We start from the raw sequence: 14,013 nt of genomic DNA, 5'->3' as shown, positions 1-14,013 counted from the left end.
GTTGTGGCCTGTGGTTGTCGACACAGGCTCGGAACGCACATTTGTGCGGCCTGACGTGGTGAGTCATCGTCGGCTTCCTAAGACGTCGCATCGACTGTGCGGAGTCACTGGACACTATGCAAAGCTCAGAGGCCCAGTGGACGTGAAGTTTGAGCTCGGAGGAAAGGAAGAGTCCCTCTCTGTGTACGTGGCTGACATGGACGACCCCTGTATCCTAGGTATGGATTATCTTGTCTCCCACAGGTGCGAGCTGGACTTTCGCGCTAAGCAGCTGACTATAGGAGGAAGGAGGGTGCCACTGACGACTGTGCACAAGGAGGGCCTGCCAGTGACAGTCAAGAGCACCACCATTATTCCTCCGAGGTCAGAGATGCTGTTACCCTGTCAAATTACGGGTGCCCCCCCGGCTAGTCTGTGTGTGGTAGAGAGTGGAAGTCGATGTCCAGTAGAAAATGGGGTGATTGTAGGCAGTACTTTGGCAGACCCTACTGCAGCGGAAGTGCCTGTCGTCGTGGCCAATGTCTCCTTCAGCCCAAAGAAAATAAAACAAGGGACCATGGTGGGGTTGTGCCAAGAGATCGACCAGAAACCAATAACCTGTGTCTGCAGGAGAACCCTGATGAAGCCCCAGGAGGAGCTGCCCGACTACCTCCACGACCTGTTTAACAGGAGCTCCAAGTGTCTAGAGGAGCCCCAAGTGGAACAGCTCAGGGAGCTCCTCGTGAGGAATGCAGATGTGTTTTCCACAGGAGACCTGGACTTGGGGTGTACGGACCTGGTAGAGCACCACATCGACACAGGTAGCCACCGCCCAGTGAAGCAAGCTCCTCGAAGAATGGCACCAGGCCGTCGCAAGGAGATGGATGAGGTAATGGATGATCTCCGGCAACAGGGGTTAATTGAGCGGTCCAGCAGCCCGTGGGCGTCTGCTGTAGTGCTCGTCAGGAAAAAGGACGGTTCCCTCAGGTGCTGCGTGGACTACCACTGAGCCCTCAACGATCTCACCATCAAGGATTCATACCCACTCCCACGGATCGACGACACGCTCGATGCTTTGGTGGGCTCCAAGTGGTTTTCAACACTGGATATGAAGTCTGGGTATCACCAAGTCAAAATGGCGGAGCAGGACAAAGAGAAAACAGCCTTCTCCTACGGTCAAGGCCTGTGGCAGTTTAAGGTCATGCCCTTTGGTCTGTGCAACGTGCCGGCCACGTTCGAGCGGCTGATGGAGAAGGTGCTGGAGGGACTTCACTGGAAGACAGCACTCATCTACCTTGACGACGTGATTGTCTTTGGCCAGACCTTCGAGCAGGAGATGGAAAGGCTATCAGAGGTTTTCGCCTGGTTTAGAGCTGCACACCTTAAGCTCAGCCCGAAGAAATGCTGTCTATTCCAAAAGGAGGTCCAATACTTGGGACACATCGTGAGCGAGGCTGGAGTACGCACTGATCCTGAGAAGGTGGCTGCGGTAAGGGACTGGCCGACACCCACCAACGTGAAGGAGCTGCAGAGCTTCCTCGGGTTGTGCTCATACTACCGCAGGTTTGTGAAAGGCTTCGCTACGATTGCTGCACCACTGCACCTCCTGACGAAGAAGGGGCGCAAGTTTGAGTGGACAGCGGAAACTCTGGTTGCCTTTGAGAAGCTCAAGGAGGCCCTCATCAGCTCGCCCGTACTCACCTACCCAGACCCCTCTAAGCCTTTTATACTGGATTGCAATGCCAGTGATGAGGGGATTGGTGGAGTGCTGTCCCAGGCATGTGCCGACATGGAACGGGTTGTGGCCTACTTCAGCAAGAAACTCACCCCAGCAGAGAAAAACTATTGCGTGACCCGGAAAGAACTCCTGGCAGTAGTCAAGAGCCTTGACTTTTTCCATGCTTACCTGTACGGTGCAACTTTCACCATGCGCACGGATCATGCTGCATTGCGATGGCTGAAGTCACTGAAAAACCCTGAGGGCCAGCTTATTCGCTGGATAGGTAAACTAGAGCAGCATCACTACACTATTGTGCACCGGTCTGGACTAACACACGGTAACGCGGACAGCTTGAGCCGGCGCCCCTGCCTACCTGAGTGTCAACATTGCCTCCAGAGGGAAAGCGTCCAGAATATGTGCCGCCGCACTACAGTGAAACAGACAGCGGAGGTGCCATGGGAAGACTTGGGAAAACTGCAGCGGGAGGACCGAGATCTGAGACCAATTATGGAGTGGCTGAGTCAGTCGTTAACGCGACCTGGGTGGGAAGTAATCTCGAGAGAAAGCCCTACCACCAAGAATTACTGGACTCAGTGGGACACTCTTCGGATGGACGACGGGGTGTTGCAGCGACGCTGGGTCTCTCATGATGGTCTTGACCACTACTGGTCCACGGTGCTACCTGTGAAGTCCCGGGAAGGCGTCTTGAAAGAAATGCACGACAGCATCACCAGCGGACACCTAGGGGTAAAGAAGACACTGAGTCGCCTGCGCCAAAGGTTCTATTGGGTTGGCATGAGGAAGGACGTGGAAGAATGGTGTCACGCGTGTGAGGTGTGCTGTGCAAAGAAGGGCCCTTGCCTCTAACGACAAACGGAAATAGGCACATCTGCGTCACAATGGACTACTTCACCAAGTGGCCGGAAGCCTACGCCATCCCTGACCAGGAAGCCACTACCATCGCCAAGGTTTTGGTGGAGGAGTTCTTCTGTCATTTCGGTGTGCCTAACGAGCTCCATTCCGACCAGGGAAGGAATTTTGAGTCAACAGTCCTTGCTGAGTGCTGCAAGCTCCTGGGTATCAAGAAGACCCGGACCACCCCTCTGCACCCACAGTCAGATGGAATGGTGGAGAGGTTTAATTGGACGTTGGGCCAGGAGTTGGCCAAGCAGTGCAACAATGATCAGTCTTCATGGGATCAGAAGCTGCCTGCGCTCCTCATGGCCTACAGGTCTGCCGCCCACGAGACTACGGGGTATTCACCGGCAAAGCTGATGTTTGGACGTGAGCTGCGATTGCCGGTGGACCTACTGACAGGAAGGCCTCCTGGGGAAAGCCTTCCAAGGGACGCCTCCAGTTTTGCCCGTCAACTAGAGGAACGGCTGGAAGAGGTGCACCATCAAGTCCGTGGTGCCTTGAAGTTCTCCGGGGAGGCCATGAAGCGCGGTTACAATATGAGGGCAAGCCACATTGACTTCAAGGAAGGAGAGCAAGTCTGGCTTTACAACCCGCAGAGGAAGAAAGGACAGTCTCCGAAGTTACAGAGCCCCTGGGAAGGCCCTTACACTGTGCTAGAACGCCTCTCCGACGTGACTTACCGAATCTGGAGAACGGAAAGGACCAAGCCGAAAGTTGTCTACGTCAACCGCTTATGGAGGTACCACGGTCCGGGAAACTACACTTGGAACAACTACAGACACCCAGCAGCCGACGAAAACGCAAGGGACGTCCAGGACCGAGAGGAGGTCGACGACGACGTAGGCCTTCTGGACCTTTCAGCCGAGGGAGATAACCTCCCGGCTTCGGCAGATGTTCCAGGGACACCCCAAGAAGCAGATGACGACGAGGCGCACCCGGAGACAGACGCGCAGGAGGCACCGAGCAGAAGACAGAGACAACGCAGGCGTCCACAGCGATATGACGATTATTATGTTTTTGATTAATTCTCTTATGTTTGTATATAGGTAAGTGTGTGATCGGGACGATCACAATTAAGAGGGGGGGATAGTGTTGTGCTGGAAGCTTCCCCCGGCGTCCATGGGGCTCTAGAAGGCTCCGGGAAGAGCGAGCAGGAGGGCGGGGAGCAAAGCCTCGTCCGCGCCCCGCGGGGCGCGGCCAGGCGCCAGGCGGGAAGTGTTGCCAACTCGCACATACTTTTGCTACATGTTCTTGTATGATCTAAAATATACTGTAACATTCTAGACTGTACTGTTCTGGATATATATATAGGAGAAGAGGGTGAGAGGAGTCCAGTCCCAGTCATAGTAAGCTAGTGGTAAGTGAAGAGTCAGAGTGAAGTGTACTACTAAGGAAGAATATTAAACTACAGAAGCTGTGCAAAGTGTTTACATATCTCCCTCCCACAGAGTCTCCTGACGGCGACACGGAACCCAAGTAACACGTCCGGCTTAACAATATGCTCTGGACCATCACCTACTCGACTATCTTCTCCACCTCCTTCCACCTCTAGGTGGTTATATCCACCACGTGGTGGCAGAACGAAGGTGGCAAGACGTCGGAGTTCATCAAGCGAAGATGGAAGCAATGCGTCTCGTCCAAGAGTGACTCCCCCACCCGCCCGTGGTCTCACTCCAGCCAGACAGACGCCTTCCCGCCGATCCTGTAGGTCACATGTTATGCCACATTTCCTTTTTAAGTTTCCTGTTCAGAATTACTAGCCTATTTTGAGACAAATTGTGTTTTTATAGCCTAGTCATACACTATAATAAGAATGTAGTGTTGTACAAAAGGAAACAATTGTTATGACACATTTCCTTTTTGTTTCCCATTCATAATTACTATTTTGAGACTAGTTGTGTTCTTATAGTGATACAGTATCATAAGAATGTAGTGTTGTGCAAAAGAAAAACAATTGTTAGAGGAAGAGTTGAAAATAATATCTCAGTGGTGAGATTACGTCTGGCAGCGCCGCGCCACAGGTGCCAGTTGAATGCTGGCGGGGCATTTAACAAAAAGGTAAGGAGGAAATTTCCATGTTATTTTCTTTATGTGGAGATATTTTTGGGTTCATTAGGCCAAAAATTTTGTTTTCCATTTTTCGTGACCAGGGGGAGTACACACATTGTAACATTGGTAACCACAAATGGGTTGAGAAACATGATCCCCGCTGCTACTGGGTTAATCCTCTTCTAAAACTCTTAAGAGGAAATGGAAGAGGATTAAGAGGTTTAGAAGAGGATTAATCCTCTTCCATTTCCTCTTAACCCTTTCCATACTGTGACGCCGACGTCTGCGTCACAGTATTGAAAGGGTTATTAAAAGAAAGGAACCAAGAAATGGAAATATGCAGTGAACTTTGATTCCTAATAAACAATGTATAAAGGGAAACAAATACTTATTTTCACAACTTCGCAGCTCAAAAGTTTGTGATCTGACTTTTTGAGTTGCATATTCCATTAACAGCACATGTTTATGAGCTTATCAATGCTACCATCAGAATTTTTATATAAATAATATTTTTTGAGAAAAAGGAGGAAAACTGAGACACGTACTGGAAAATGTATTATAAGTATATATTTATTTCTATTATCACTTCTAATCCACGCACTCGAAAGTTGACAATTAGTTTCTTCAATAGACCTAGCTTGGATCTCTGACACACCAAATTTTGATGGAATTCTGACTAAAACTTTATTTTTGGCAAATTTGTTTTGTTTTTGAAGCAATTCACATCAATAACTGTGATGTAGACGATTAGTTATTGACACGATTCGTGTCACGATGCATGAGAGGGTTAGGTAAAAAGGATTTAATGTAATAATACTAATGATAATAATCATAATAAAAATAATTATTATAAACAAATAATAAAAATAATAATAATACCTTCTTCACTGGTAGTAATAACAATAATGATAATGACAATAATAATAATAATAATAATCAATCAATGGGGGCTTACACCGGGGGGCGCGCCTCGCCCACCCTACGACGCTAAGCCCGGGGGTCTCTCTGGGCGAGTCTCCATGCAGGTCCCCTTCCCAGCCCGAGGACCTCCTGGCTGGATCTATCAACTTGCTCAAGCCATGAACTCCGTGGGCGTCCCCTTGGCCTCCTCCATTCAGGATTGTCTCTTACAGAGACAACCTGATGAGCAGGATCAACTTCTGGAAAACGTGCCACGTGCCTGTATAGCCGGAGTTGGCGTTGACGGACTATGCGAGCAATATTGGGGTAAGCGCCAATTTTTAAAAACCTTAGAAATCGCAGTTGAAGTTTTTGCAACTTCAAATTGCAATTTTTTTTGTTGGTTTTAAAGCTAGAATCATCATTTTGATAACAAAATGAAGCTTATGTAAAGACAAAACTGCCTGTGTTAAGTACGAAGCGCAAAAAGAAAAAAGGAAAAAGAAACATAAAAAATAAACACCCTGGGTTTTAAAAAAAAGAAAATCCACCAGAAGTATTTTTTTAACTCTTATTGTGATTTACTGGGATTTAGAGCAGTCGGAAGTCGGAAGATAATGCAAATTGTTGTAATTAATGTAGCTTGTCATGTTTACTCAGAAAGAACTAGTTAAAAATTGTCACTAGTCAATTAAAAAAAGTACAACAAACAAAAGTACATTAAGTCAGCTATTAAATATCAAACAAAGTTAGAAATTGTACAAAAAATTAATTAGATCAGCTAGACATGGCAACTGCATCACTTCCTCCCAGAGCCCGCTGGGGACTTACACCATTACTCCATGCCAGCATGCCCACCCTACCTCGCGCGGACCATACGTTTGAACGAGATATGTTTTTCCCGAGACTTTTACCCTATTTCCAGTGTTGATTTGGGGTAAACGACTTGCTTGGATAAAAGAGGAAGGGTCAAAATAGTAGTATGTGATCGTAACTCCAAACTCACGTGGTTGGCACTTACCCCAATATTCCAAGCGGCGCCTCATATGTCGACTCAAACTCGCTGGTTTGACACAAAGTCATTCCAGCGATATCCCATGATTCTGCGTAGACACTTATTACCAAAGGCATCAATCCGCCTCTCCAAGTCTCCATTTAGTGTCCATGTCTCACAACCATAGAGTAAGACAGGGAGCACAAGGGACTTTAACATTCGGATCTTCGTCCTTCTGCACAGGTATCGACAATGCCATATACTCATGTTGAACGAGTCCATAACACCGTGGGCCAGACCAATCCGTCGTAAGACTTCCTGGCTAGACTCACCGTTGTTATGAACTACGCTAATTTTCTGAGATCTCAACGTCCTCACCACATGCATGAACAGACTGTACTGTGTCATCCAGCAAGCCTTCAAACAACTGCACCTTGGTCTTGGCCCGGGAGACCGGAAGTCCCAAGGGCTTCGCCTCCTCGTGCAGTACATCAAGAGCCATCACCAAAACCTCCAGCGACTCCGCTAGGATTACTGCATCATCAACAAAAACAAGGTCAGTGACCCTGGTATTGCCAATGGATGCTCCACAGTGACTCTGGTCCACAACTCTGCCCAGTACCCAGTCCATACAAGTGTTGAAAAGCGATGGGGCAAGAACACAGCCCTGCCTCACTCCTGCATTCACTGGAAAGAAGCTGGACAAGCCCCCCCCGACACTTCACAGCACTCTCTGTCCCAGAATACAGGCCAGTTAGCAAACCAATAGTCCTCGCAGGAATCCCACGTAGTCACAGAAGATCACAGAGTGCCTCACGATGCATTAAATCAAACGCCTTCTTGAGATCGACAACAGGCTGCAAGCATCCCTTGTTGAAACTCACGTTGGTGCTCCGCCAGTATGTGAAGTGCTAAGATACGGTCAGTTGTTGACTTACCAGGCGTGAACCCAGACTGTTCAGGTCTGTGAATTCGCATCAGCAATAGGTGGGCAAGCACCTTGCCTGGCACACTGAGCAGTGTAATACCATGGTAGTTGTTGCAGTCTTGGCGGTCCCCTTTCCCTTTCCAGATAGGGACGACCAACCCCCTCTTCCAGTCAGGAGGAATGGTACCGGACTGCCATACGGCAGTCAAGACTGCTTGCAACCCGCGGATCATGGCCTCACCACCAGCTTTGAGCAGCTCTGCACTGATGTTACAGGTGCCAGGTGCCTTCCACCCCTCAACTTGGCCACAGCCTCTCTGACCTCACTCAGAGAGGATGGGCTTTCGTCAATGGGTGGGTCAGCATCCGCCACCTGTAACCCAGCAACTGGAAGCTGCCCACGTGGAGGGTCCGCCATGTGCAAGTGCTCAAAGTACTCAGCCCAACGAGCCCTCTGCCCATCCATGTCTGACATGAGGCAGTCGTCAGCTGTTCAGATAGTGCTCACCTGAGAGGAAGACTTGGAGCGTAGCTTCTTCAGGGCTTGGTAGGCAGGTCCGAGGTCATTCGCATTTAAATGGCCCTTGACCTCCTCGGCGAGACCCCTGACATACCTCTCCTTGTCTCTCCTCAGGAGAGCTCTAGTCCTACGTGACAGAGCCCTGTATTGGTCCCGGTTCCCAGCGAGTCTGGCAGCACGACTCTCCTCGATATTCTCCAGCGTCTCCACCGAGGCAAAGCCATTCCTAGATCTCGGGCGCTCTCCAATGCACTCCTTGGCAGTTTGCAGAGTCTCACGTTTGAAGGTATCCCACAGTTCTACAGGGTCCTCCAGAGTGCCGAGCACTTCAAACCGATTTGAGACTGTCACTGCATACTCCTGAGCACATGCCAGGTCCTTCAGCTTCTCGAGATGGAACACAGTAGTGTTGCATCTCAAAATTCTTCTTGACCTGACATGAAGCTTGAGTGTCGCAACAACAAGCCTATGGTCAGTTGCAAAGAACTCAGCACTCCGGTGAACCCTGCAGTTCTGAAGGATCCTCCACCGAGTATTTACGAGAATGTGGTCGATCTCCTTAGCTACCCCTCCAGCATCGCTATACCAAGTGCAGCGGTGCAGCTCTGGTCTCTGGTACCAGGAACCCGCAATTCTCAACCTTCTGGATTTTGCAAAATTCAGGAGGAGAAAGCTGTTGATGTTCTTGGTACCAGATCCAAGGGGACCAACAGAAAGCTCTTACCCAACCCTGTCAATGCTAGTAGTAGCATTGAAGTCGCCCAGGACAATGAGTGTGTATAGCAAAAACTAATAGCAAAAATAAGTTTACTACAAGCTGAAATCTCAAAAAGAAGCCAATCTATACCTTTATCTGTATGGAGGCCATAAATTATGCACCAGCAAACTCCTTTGTTTCAATTTGCTTCTGCTTACTAGTGACCAACAATCAGGGCACAGCAGAGTTCCACTATTAGGGCACGGCCAGCTCTGTGACTTAAGCGATCATAGGCCATGAGACTTGAGCTGTGAGGGTGGCAAAGGATGGCACTCGGCAGGCTTTAAGTGTCAGAGAGGTTCAGACACTTGGTCCACTGCCATGTCGGAAGCAACCAAGTTTTCAGCTATTCTATGGCACTGTTTGAGCAAGGGAGAGTGGCACAGGGAGCAGCGTTCCAGGGACACTAGTTCTTTCTGACTTGAGTACTCGGGGCACTTCTCCTTCAGCATCTCTATGACTTCCTGAAGATGCTCCAACTGTTCATTCTTCCTCTTCTCCTTCTGTTTAGCAATTTTCAGCTTCTTCTGAAGATCCTGTATCTGTGGGTACAAATGGGATAAATAGTCAAATAATAATAATAATAATAATAATAATAATAATAATAATAATAATAGCAATAATAATAATAGCAATAATAATAATAGCAATAATAATAAGAATTATAGTAATAATTATAATAATAATAATAATAATAATAATAATAATAATAATAATAATATAAAAAAAAAATAATAATGATCAATCACCAATTATAATTTAATGGGGTCATACACCCAGAAGCATGTTGTCTCAGCCACCCTAAAGTGCCACTGCCCTGGGGTTCTTCCAAGCAAGTCTGCATGCATATACCCTTCCCATACCAAGGACCTCCAAAGAAAGATCCATCAACATTCTTCCATGAGATTTGTGGGAGTTCCCTTGCCTCCTCTTTTCAAGATTGTATCTTACAAAAATAACCCAGTGAGTCAGGTTGACTTCTGGATGGTGTGCCACATGACCAAATAGCCTGAGTTGGCATTTACAAACTATGCAGGTACTAGGACTCAATTCAGTCCTACAGTGTAATCGTCATTTTCACAAAAAGTCATTTCACCGGTAACCTATTATTCTTCAAAGACTTCTATTAATACATTGAGTAAGCCTATTGCATGGTTGGCCCCTAGCAGAACCGGGTTGAGGTCATGACCAGAGCCCCAACCCAGCTTCAACTTCCTATTTTGAGGCCAAGGTGATGAAAGGATTTATGGGGTAGGGTTGCATACTCCATCCCAACCAAAGCAGATCAGGGATCTGGTTGACTGCTAGCCATGGCTAGGGACAGAACCCCAGAGAAGAGAGAATCTCCCTGCCACCCAATTATAATAATAATAATAAAGAATATAATGATAATAATAGAATAAAATAGTAACAATAAAATAAAATAATAATGATAGTAATAATACTAAAATTAGTAATAATACTAAAATTAGTAATAATACTAAAATTACTGTATAATAGCAGGTAAGTACCTAAATGTCAGCTATTTCTACAATCCTAGCAAGGTCAATTTAATGGGCTCGACTTTTACATGGATATTATCTTTCTGTGTGTATTTGCCTAGTTATACCTAGTTGTGGCATATGGGAGAGAGCTATGCTCGTACTGTCCCATCTCTAAATCTACTATAACCCAACTTGGCCCCAAATTCATGAATTGTCTTTGCATGGGCCACATCTTTTTCCAGGCCATTCCAGGCCTCCACCACTCTCTGTGGAAAGCTGTTCTTCTTTATGTCTCTTCCACAGGCTTCGTTTTTCATCTTCCTTCCGGGGCCTCTTGATTCTCTTGTATCCCATATTATTAGATCTTGGTCCACTTTTTCCATCCCACTCAGCACCCTATATACCGCAATCAGATTGCCTCTCTTCCAGTGTCAGTAGGTTCAACTGCTTCAATCTCTCTTGGTATGTTAATTCTCTAAGTCCTGGAACTAGCTTTGTTGCTGCCCTCTGAATCCTTTATACTTTCCTTATACAGTAATCCCTCGATATAACAGACTAATTGGAGGGGAACTTAGTCCATTGATGCCAAAACTCCGTTATAAGCAGTGAATATTAAAAAAAATTAATAATAATAATGACGAACCTAACAAACGTAGGTATATTTTTTTTTATTGTGTATATTGTGTGCACATTGTATAGCCGCGTAACACACTTGGCAACAGACTGCGAGGCACTGAGGCTGCCAGGTTGGCAGTGGGGCTTTGCAGGAGAGCAGTTTTGTTACAGGTATGGTTAAAATCTTACAAGTCCGCCAATCTCGCACTGGCAGACAGAACTTTTTTTCTGCAGTTTTCGGTATGTTTTGAAATAATCTGATAACTGTTTCTGTCACAAATCATTAAAAGATTGATTTTTCAATGCCTGTTGTATACCTGCCGATGCCTGCAGCCGAAGCCACAAATTGGCTCGCAGAGAGAGGTTCAAATTGCTTATGGTTTCTACATTTCACTCTGCTCACAGAGATCACAAGTGGGCAAACTAAAATAAAACCAGACAAATTAATGTATTTCCTTCTGTGTATTCCCCCAGGGCACATGCGTGGTGGACAGGAGAGTGACTTCTTTCTATGAGAAGGTATTTCTCACAACACCGGCCTGCGAATTGGACCACACACGTCGCTGCCATGTCCCGTCCCGCACTATGTATTTTCACTGCCCCACACCGAGTGGTGAATAAATTTAAGCTAACCAAACATAACTTAACCTAACCTACTTAACTGGGATGCTTAGCCCCCCTCAACCCCTTTAAGCTGTGTCAGTACCAACACTCACAAACACTTGGCTATTTTCCATTACATATTTCCTGGATTCATGCATAAGACTTTCTTGTGGTATAAATACATTCTTAATTTGAATGAAAACCACGAGGAGGAATATATTTCAACAGGTGGGCTGAAAAAGACTATGGTAACCAAAGGATGAGACAGCAGATACAGGGAGGAGGGTGAGGTGGCTAGCAGACCCTATTGTGGTTATCAGGAGTGAGTGGTTCAAAAACTATATTCTCAGTCGGTCCCCGTGGATTTCTGACCATCTGACGTTGTCCATTATATCCGAAATCCGTTATAAGCGGGTCTGTTATATCAAGGGTTTACTGTATTCGTCTTTGTACTCGGTGACCGCATACTATTGCTGTATATTCCAATCTTGAACGTATCATGGTTACAATCAGTTTCTTCATCATTTCCTCATCCAGATATTGAATAACAACTTTTATGTTTCTCACCAGCTTCTATGTCTCACCTACATTTCTATTCATGTGTTTCTCTGGCGACAAATTATCCAAAACAGCTACTCCCAGGTCCTTTTCCATTGATGTTTTCTTAATGCTTTTATTTCCCAATGTATAAATGCCTAAAATTCTCTTTTTGCTCTTTCTAAATCCCATCACACTGCACTTTCTGATGTTAAATTCCATTTCCCATCTATGACTCTACTCCCATACCTTGTGCAGGTCCTGCTGCAGTGCTTGACAGTCCTCTTCATTTCCACTCCCCCTCAGCAACTTAGTATCATCTACAAACAAATTCATATAGCTGTTCACTCCCTCTGCCATGTCGGTGATGTAGATTGCAAACATAAATGGAGCCAGCACTGACCCCTAGGACAACCACAGTCTTCTCCTTTTCAACGGCATCTCTCACTAGCCCATCTTTGCTTGATCACCTGAACCACTGAGACCAGTCCACCAGTCTCTGCCTTTCCTCCATTCTCTCCACTTTTCCAGCCAGGTCGTATATCATTTTCTCGAGCAGTAATATTTTCCTGGATGCCATCCTGCTGGGAATGGAACTTTTCTCCTGACCAAACCCAGAGAAATTCCTCCCAGCCGGCGAATGCTCAGAAGTCCCGTATGTAAACATATCCTGTCACCGATCCCCGGTCCCCAGTGTGGCCAGCCTTTCCGCCATTTTCATGTTATCTACATGATCAAACTGCACTCATGAGAGACAGAACAACACTCACGCATCTGCCCCAACCCAAAATAACGTCCTTGGCCTTAAGTTCATCAGTAAACCCGCATCCTCTCAAAAAATCCAGGAGAATTCACGATGACGTCTGCTTCTTTTGCCGGCTACTTTCAGTGTGTGTGTGTGTGTGTGTGTGTGTGTGTATTTACCTAATTGTAATTTTACAGGGCCTAGGCTTATGCTCGTGTGGTCCAGTCTCCATATCTGTATTTGTCCAGCTTTTCCTTAAAGTTGTGCACACTCTTCATCGATACTACATCCTCACTTAGTCTGTTCCACACCTCTATGTTTCTTTGTGGGAAGCTATATTTCTTTGTCTCTCAAGCATCTTCCTTTCCTCAATTTTATACCGTGTCCTCGTGTGTTGCTGCCGTTTCTTCCTTCTCTTAGTAGTAACTCCTCACTGTCTACTACTTCCATTTTAATCAATAATTTATAATCTCCCCTTTCTCTTCTTTGTTCCAGTGTTGGAAGGTCCATTTCCTTTAACCTTTCTTCATATGACAATCAATCGTTCTGGAACCATTTTCGTTGCCATCCTTTGTATTCTTTCTAGCTTTTTTATGTTTCTTCTTATGGGGAGACCACAAAGTTTCTGCATATTTCAATTTTGGTCTAATCACAGTGGTTATTATCTTTTTCATCATATCCTTATCCATGTAGTGGAATACTAATCCTATATTTTTTACCATTCTATACGTATCACCGAATATCCTATTAACACGACTCTCAGACTGTTGATTATCCTGTATTGTCACTCCCAGATCTCTCTCTTCTTGAACTTTTTAAATATTTCTCCATCTCCCATTCTATATGTCCATTTCATACTCAAGTCCCAAATCTTATTCAGGTCCTCTTGCAGAATTTCAGTCTTTACTGTTTCTTATATGTCTCAGCAATTTTGCATTGTCTGCAAACATGCTCATGTAATTGCTTACTTTCTCTGACATATCTGGTATTGGTGCCAATACCGATCCTTGAGGCACTCCACTATCTACAATTCTCCATTCTGATTTCATATCCTTTACCGCTGTTCTCATCTCTCTTCCCCTTAACCCGTACAGTGTTGTCTTTTGTCATCGATAGGGGTCATGCCAGGTTGCACTTTTTTTATTTTTTTTATTTGCCCCTAAAAATGTTAAAAAAATTACAAATTATTTGATATATATATATATATATATATATATATATATATATATATATATATATATATATATATATATATATATATATA

At 45.7% G+C, this 14,013-nt stretch overlaps 1 protein-coding gene across 2 annotated transcripts in view; it reads right to left on the bottom strand.

Moving 5' to 3' along the window:
- Positions 1-5,218: 5,218 nt before the first annotated feature.
- LOC127002827 (proline-rich protein 12-like) overlaps positions 5,219-14,013 on the bottom strand; it is a 116,340-nt gene continuing 107,545 nt past the window's right edge. For both annotated transcript variants that reach the window (XM_050869051.1, XM_050869050.1), the window contains one exon: positions 5,219-9,307. In XM_050869051.1, coding sequence (XP_050725008.1) covers positions 9,056-9,307 — 252 coding nt within the window. In that variant the 3' untranslated portion in view covers positions 5,219-9,055. The remainder of the gene's footprint in view (positions 9,308-14,013) is intronic.

The sequence above is a fragment of the Eriocheir sinensis genome, chromosome 24, assembly GCF_024679095.1.
Source record: "Eriocheir sinensis breed Jianghai 21 chromosome 24, ASM2467909v1, whole genome shotgun sequence".
NCBI classification, from domain to species: domain Eukaryota; kingdom Metazoa; phylum Arthropoda; class Malacostraca; order Decapoda; family Varunidae; genus Eriocheir; species Eriocheir sinensis.
The sequence above is the reverse complement of the archived record's forward strand: the minus strand, read 5'-3'. Positions and strand labels throughout refer to the sequence as shown.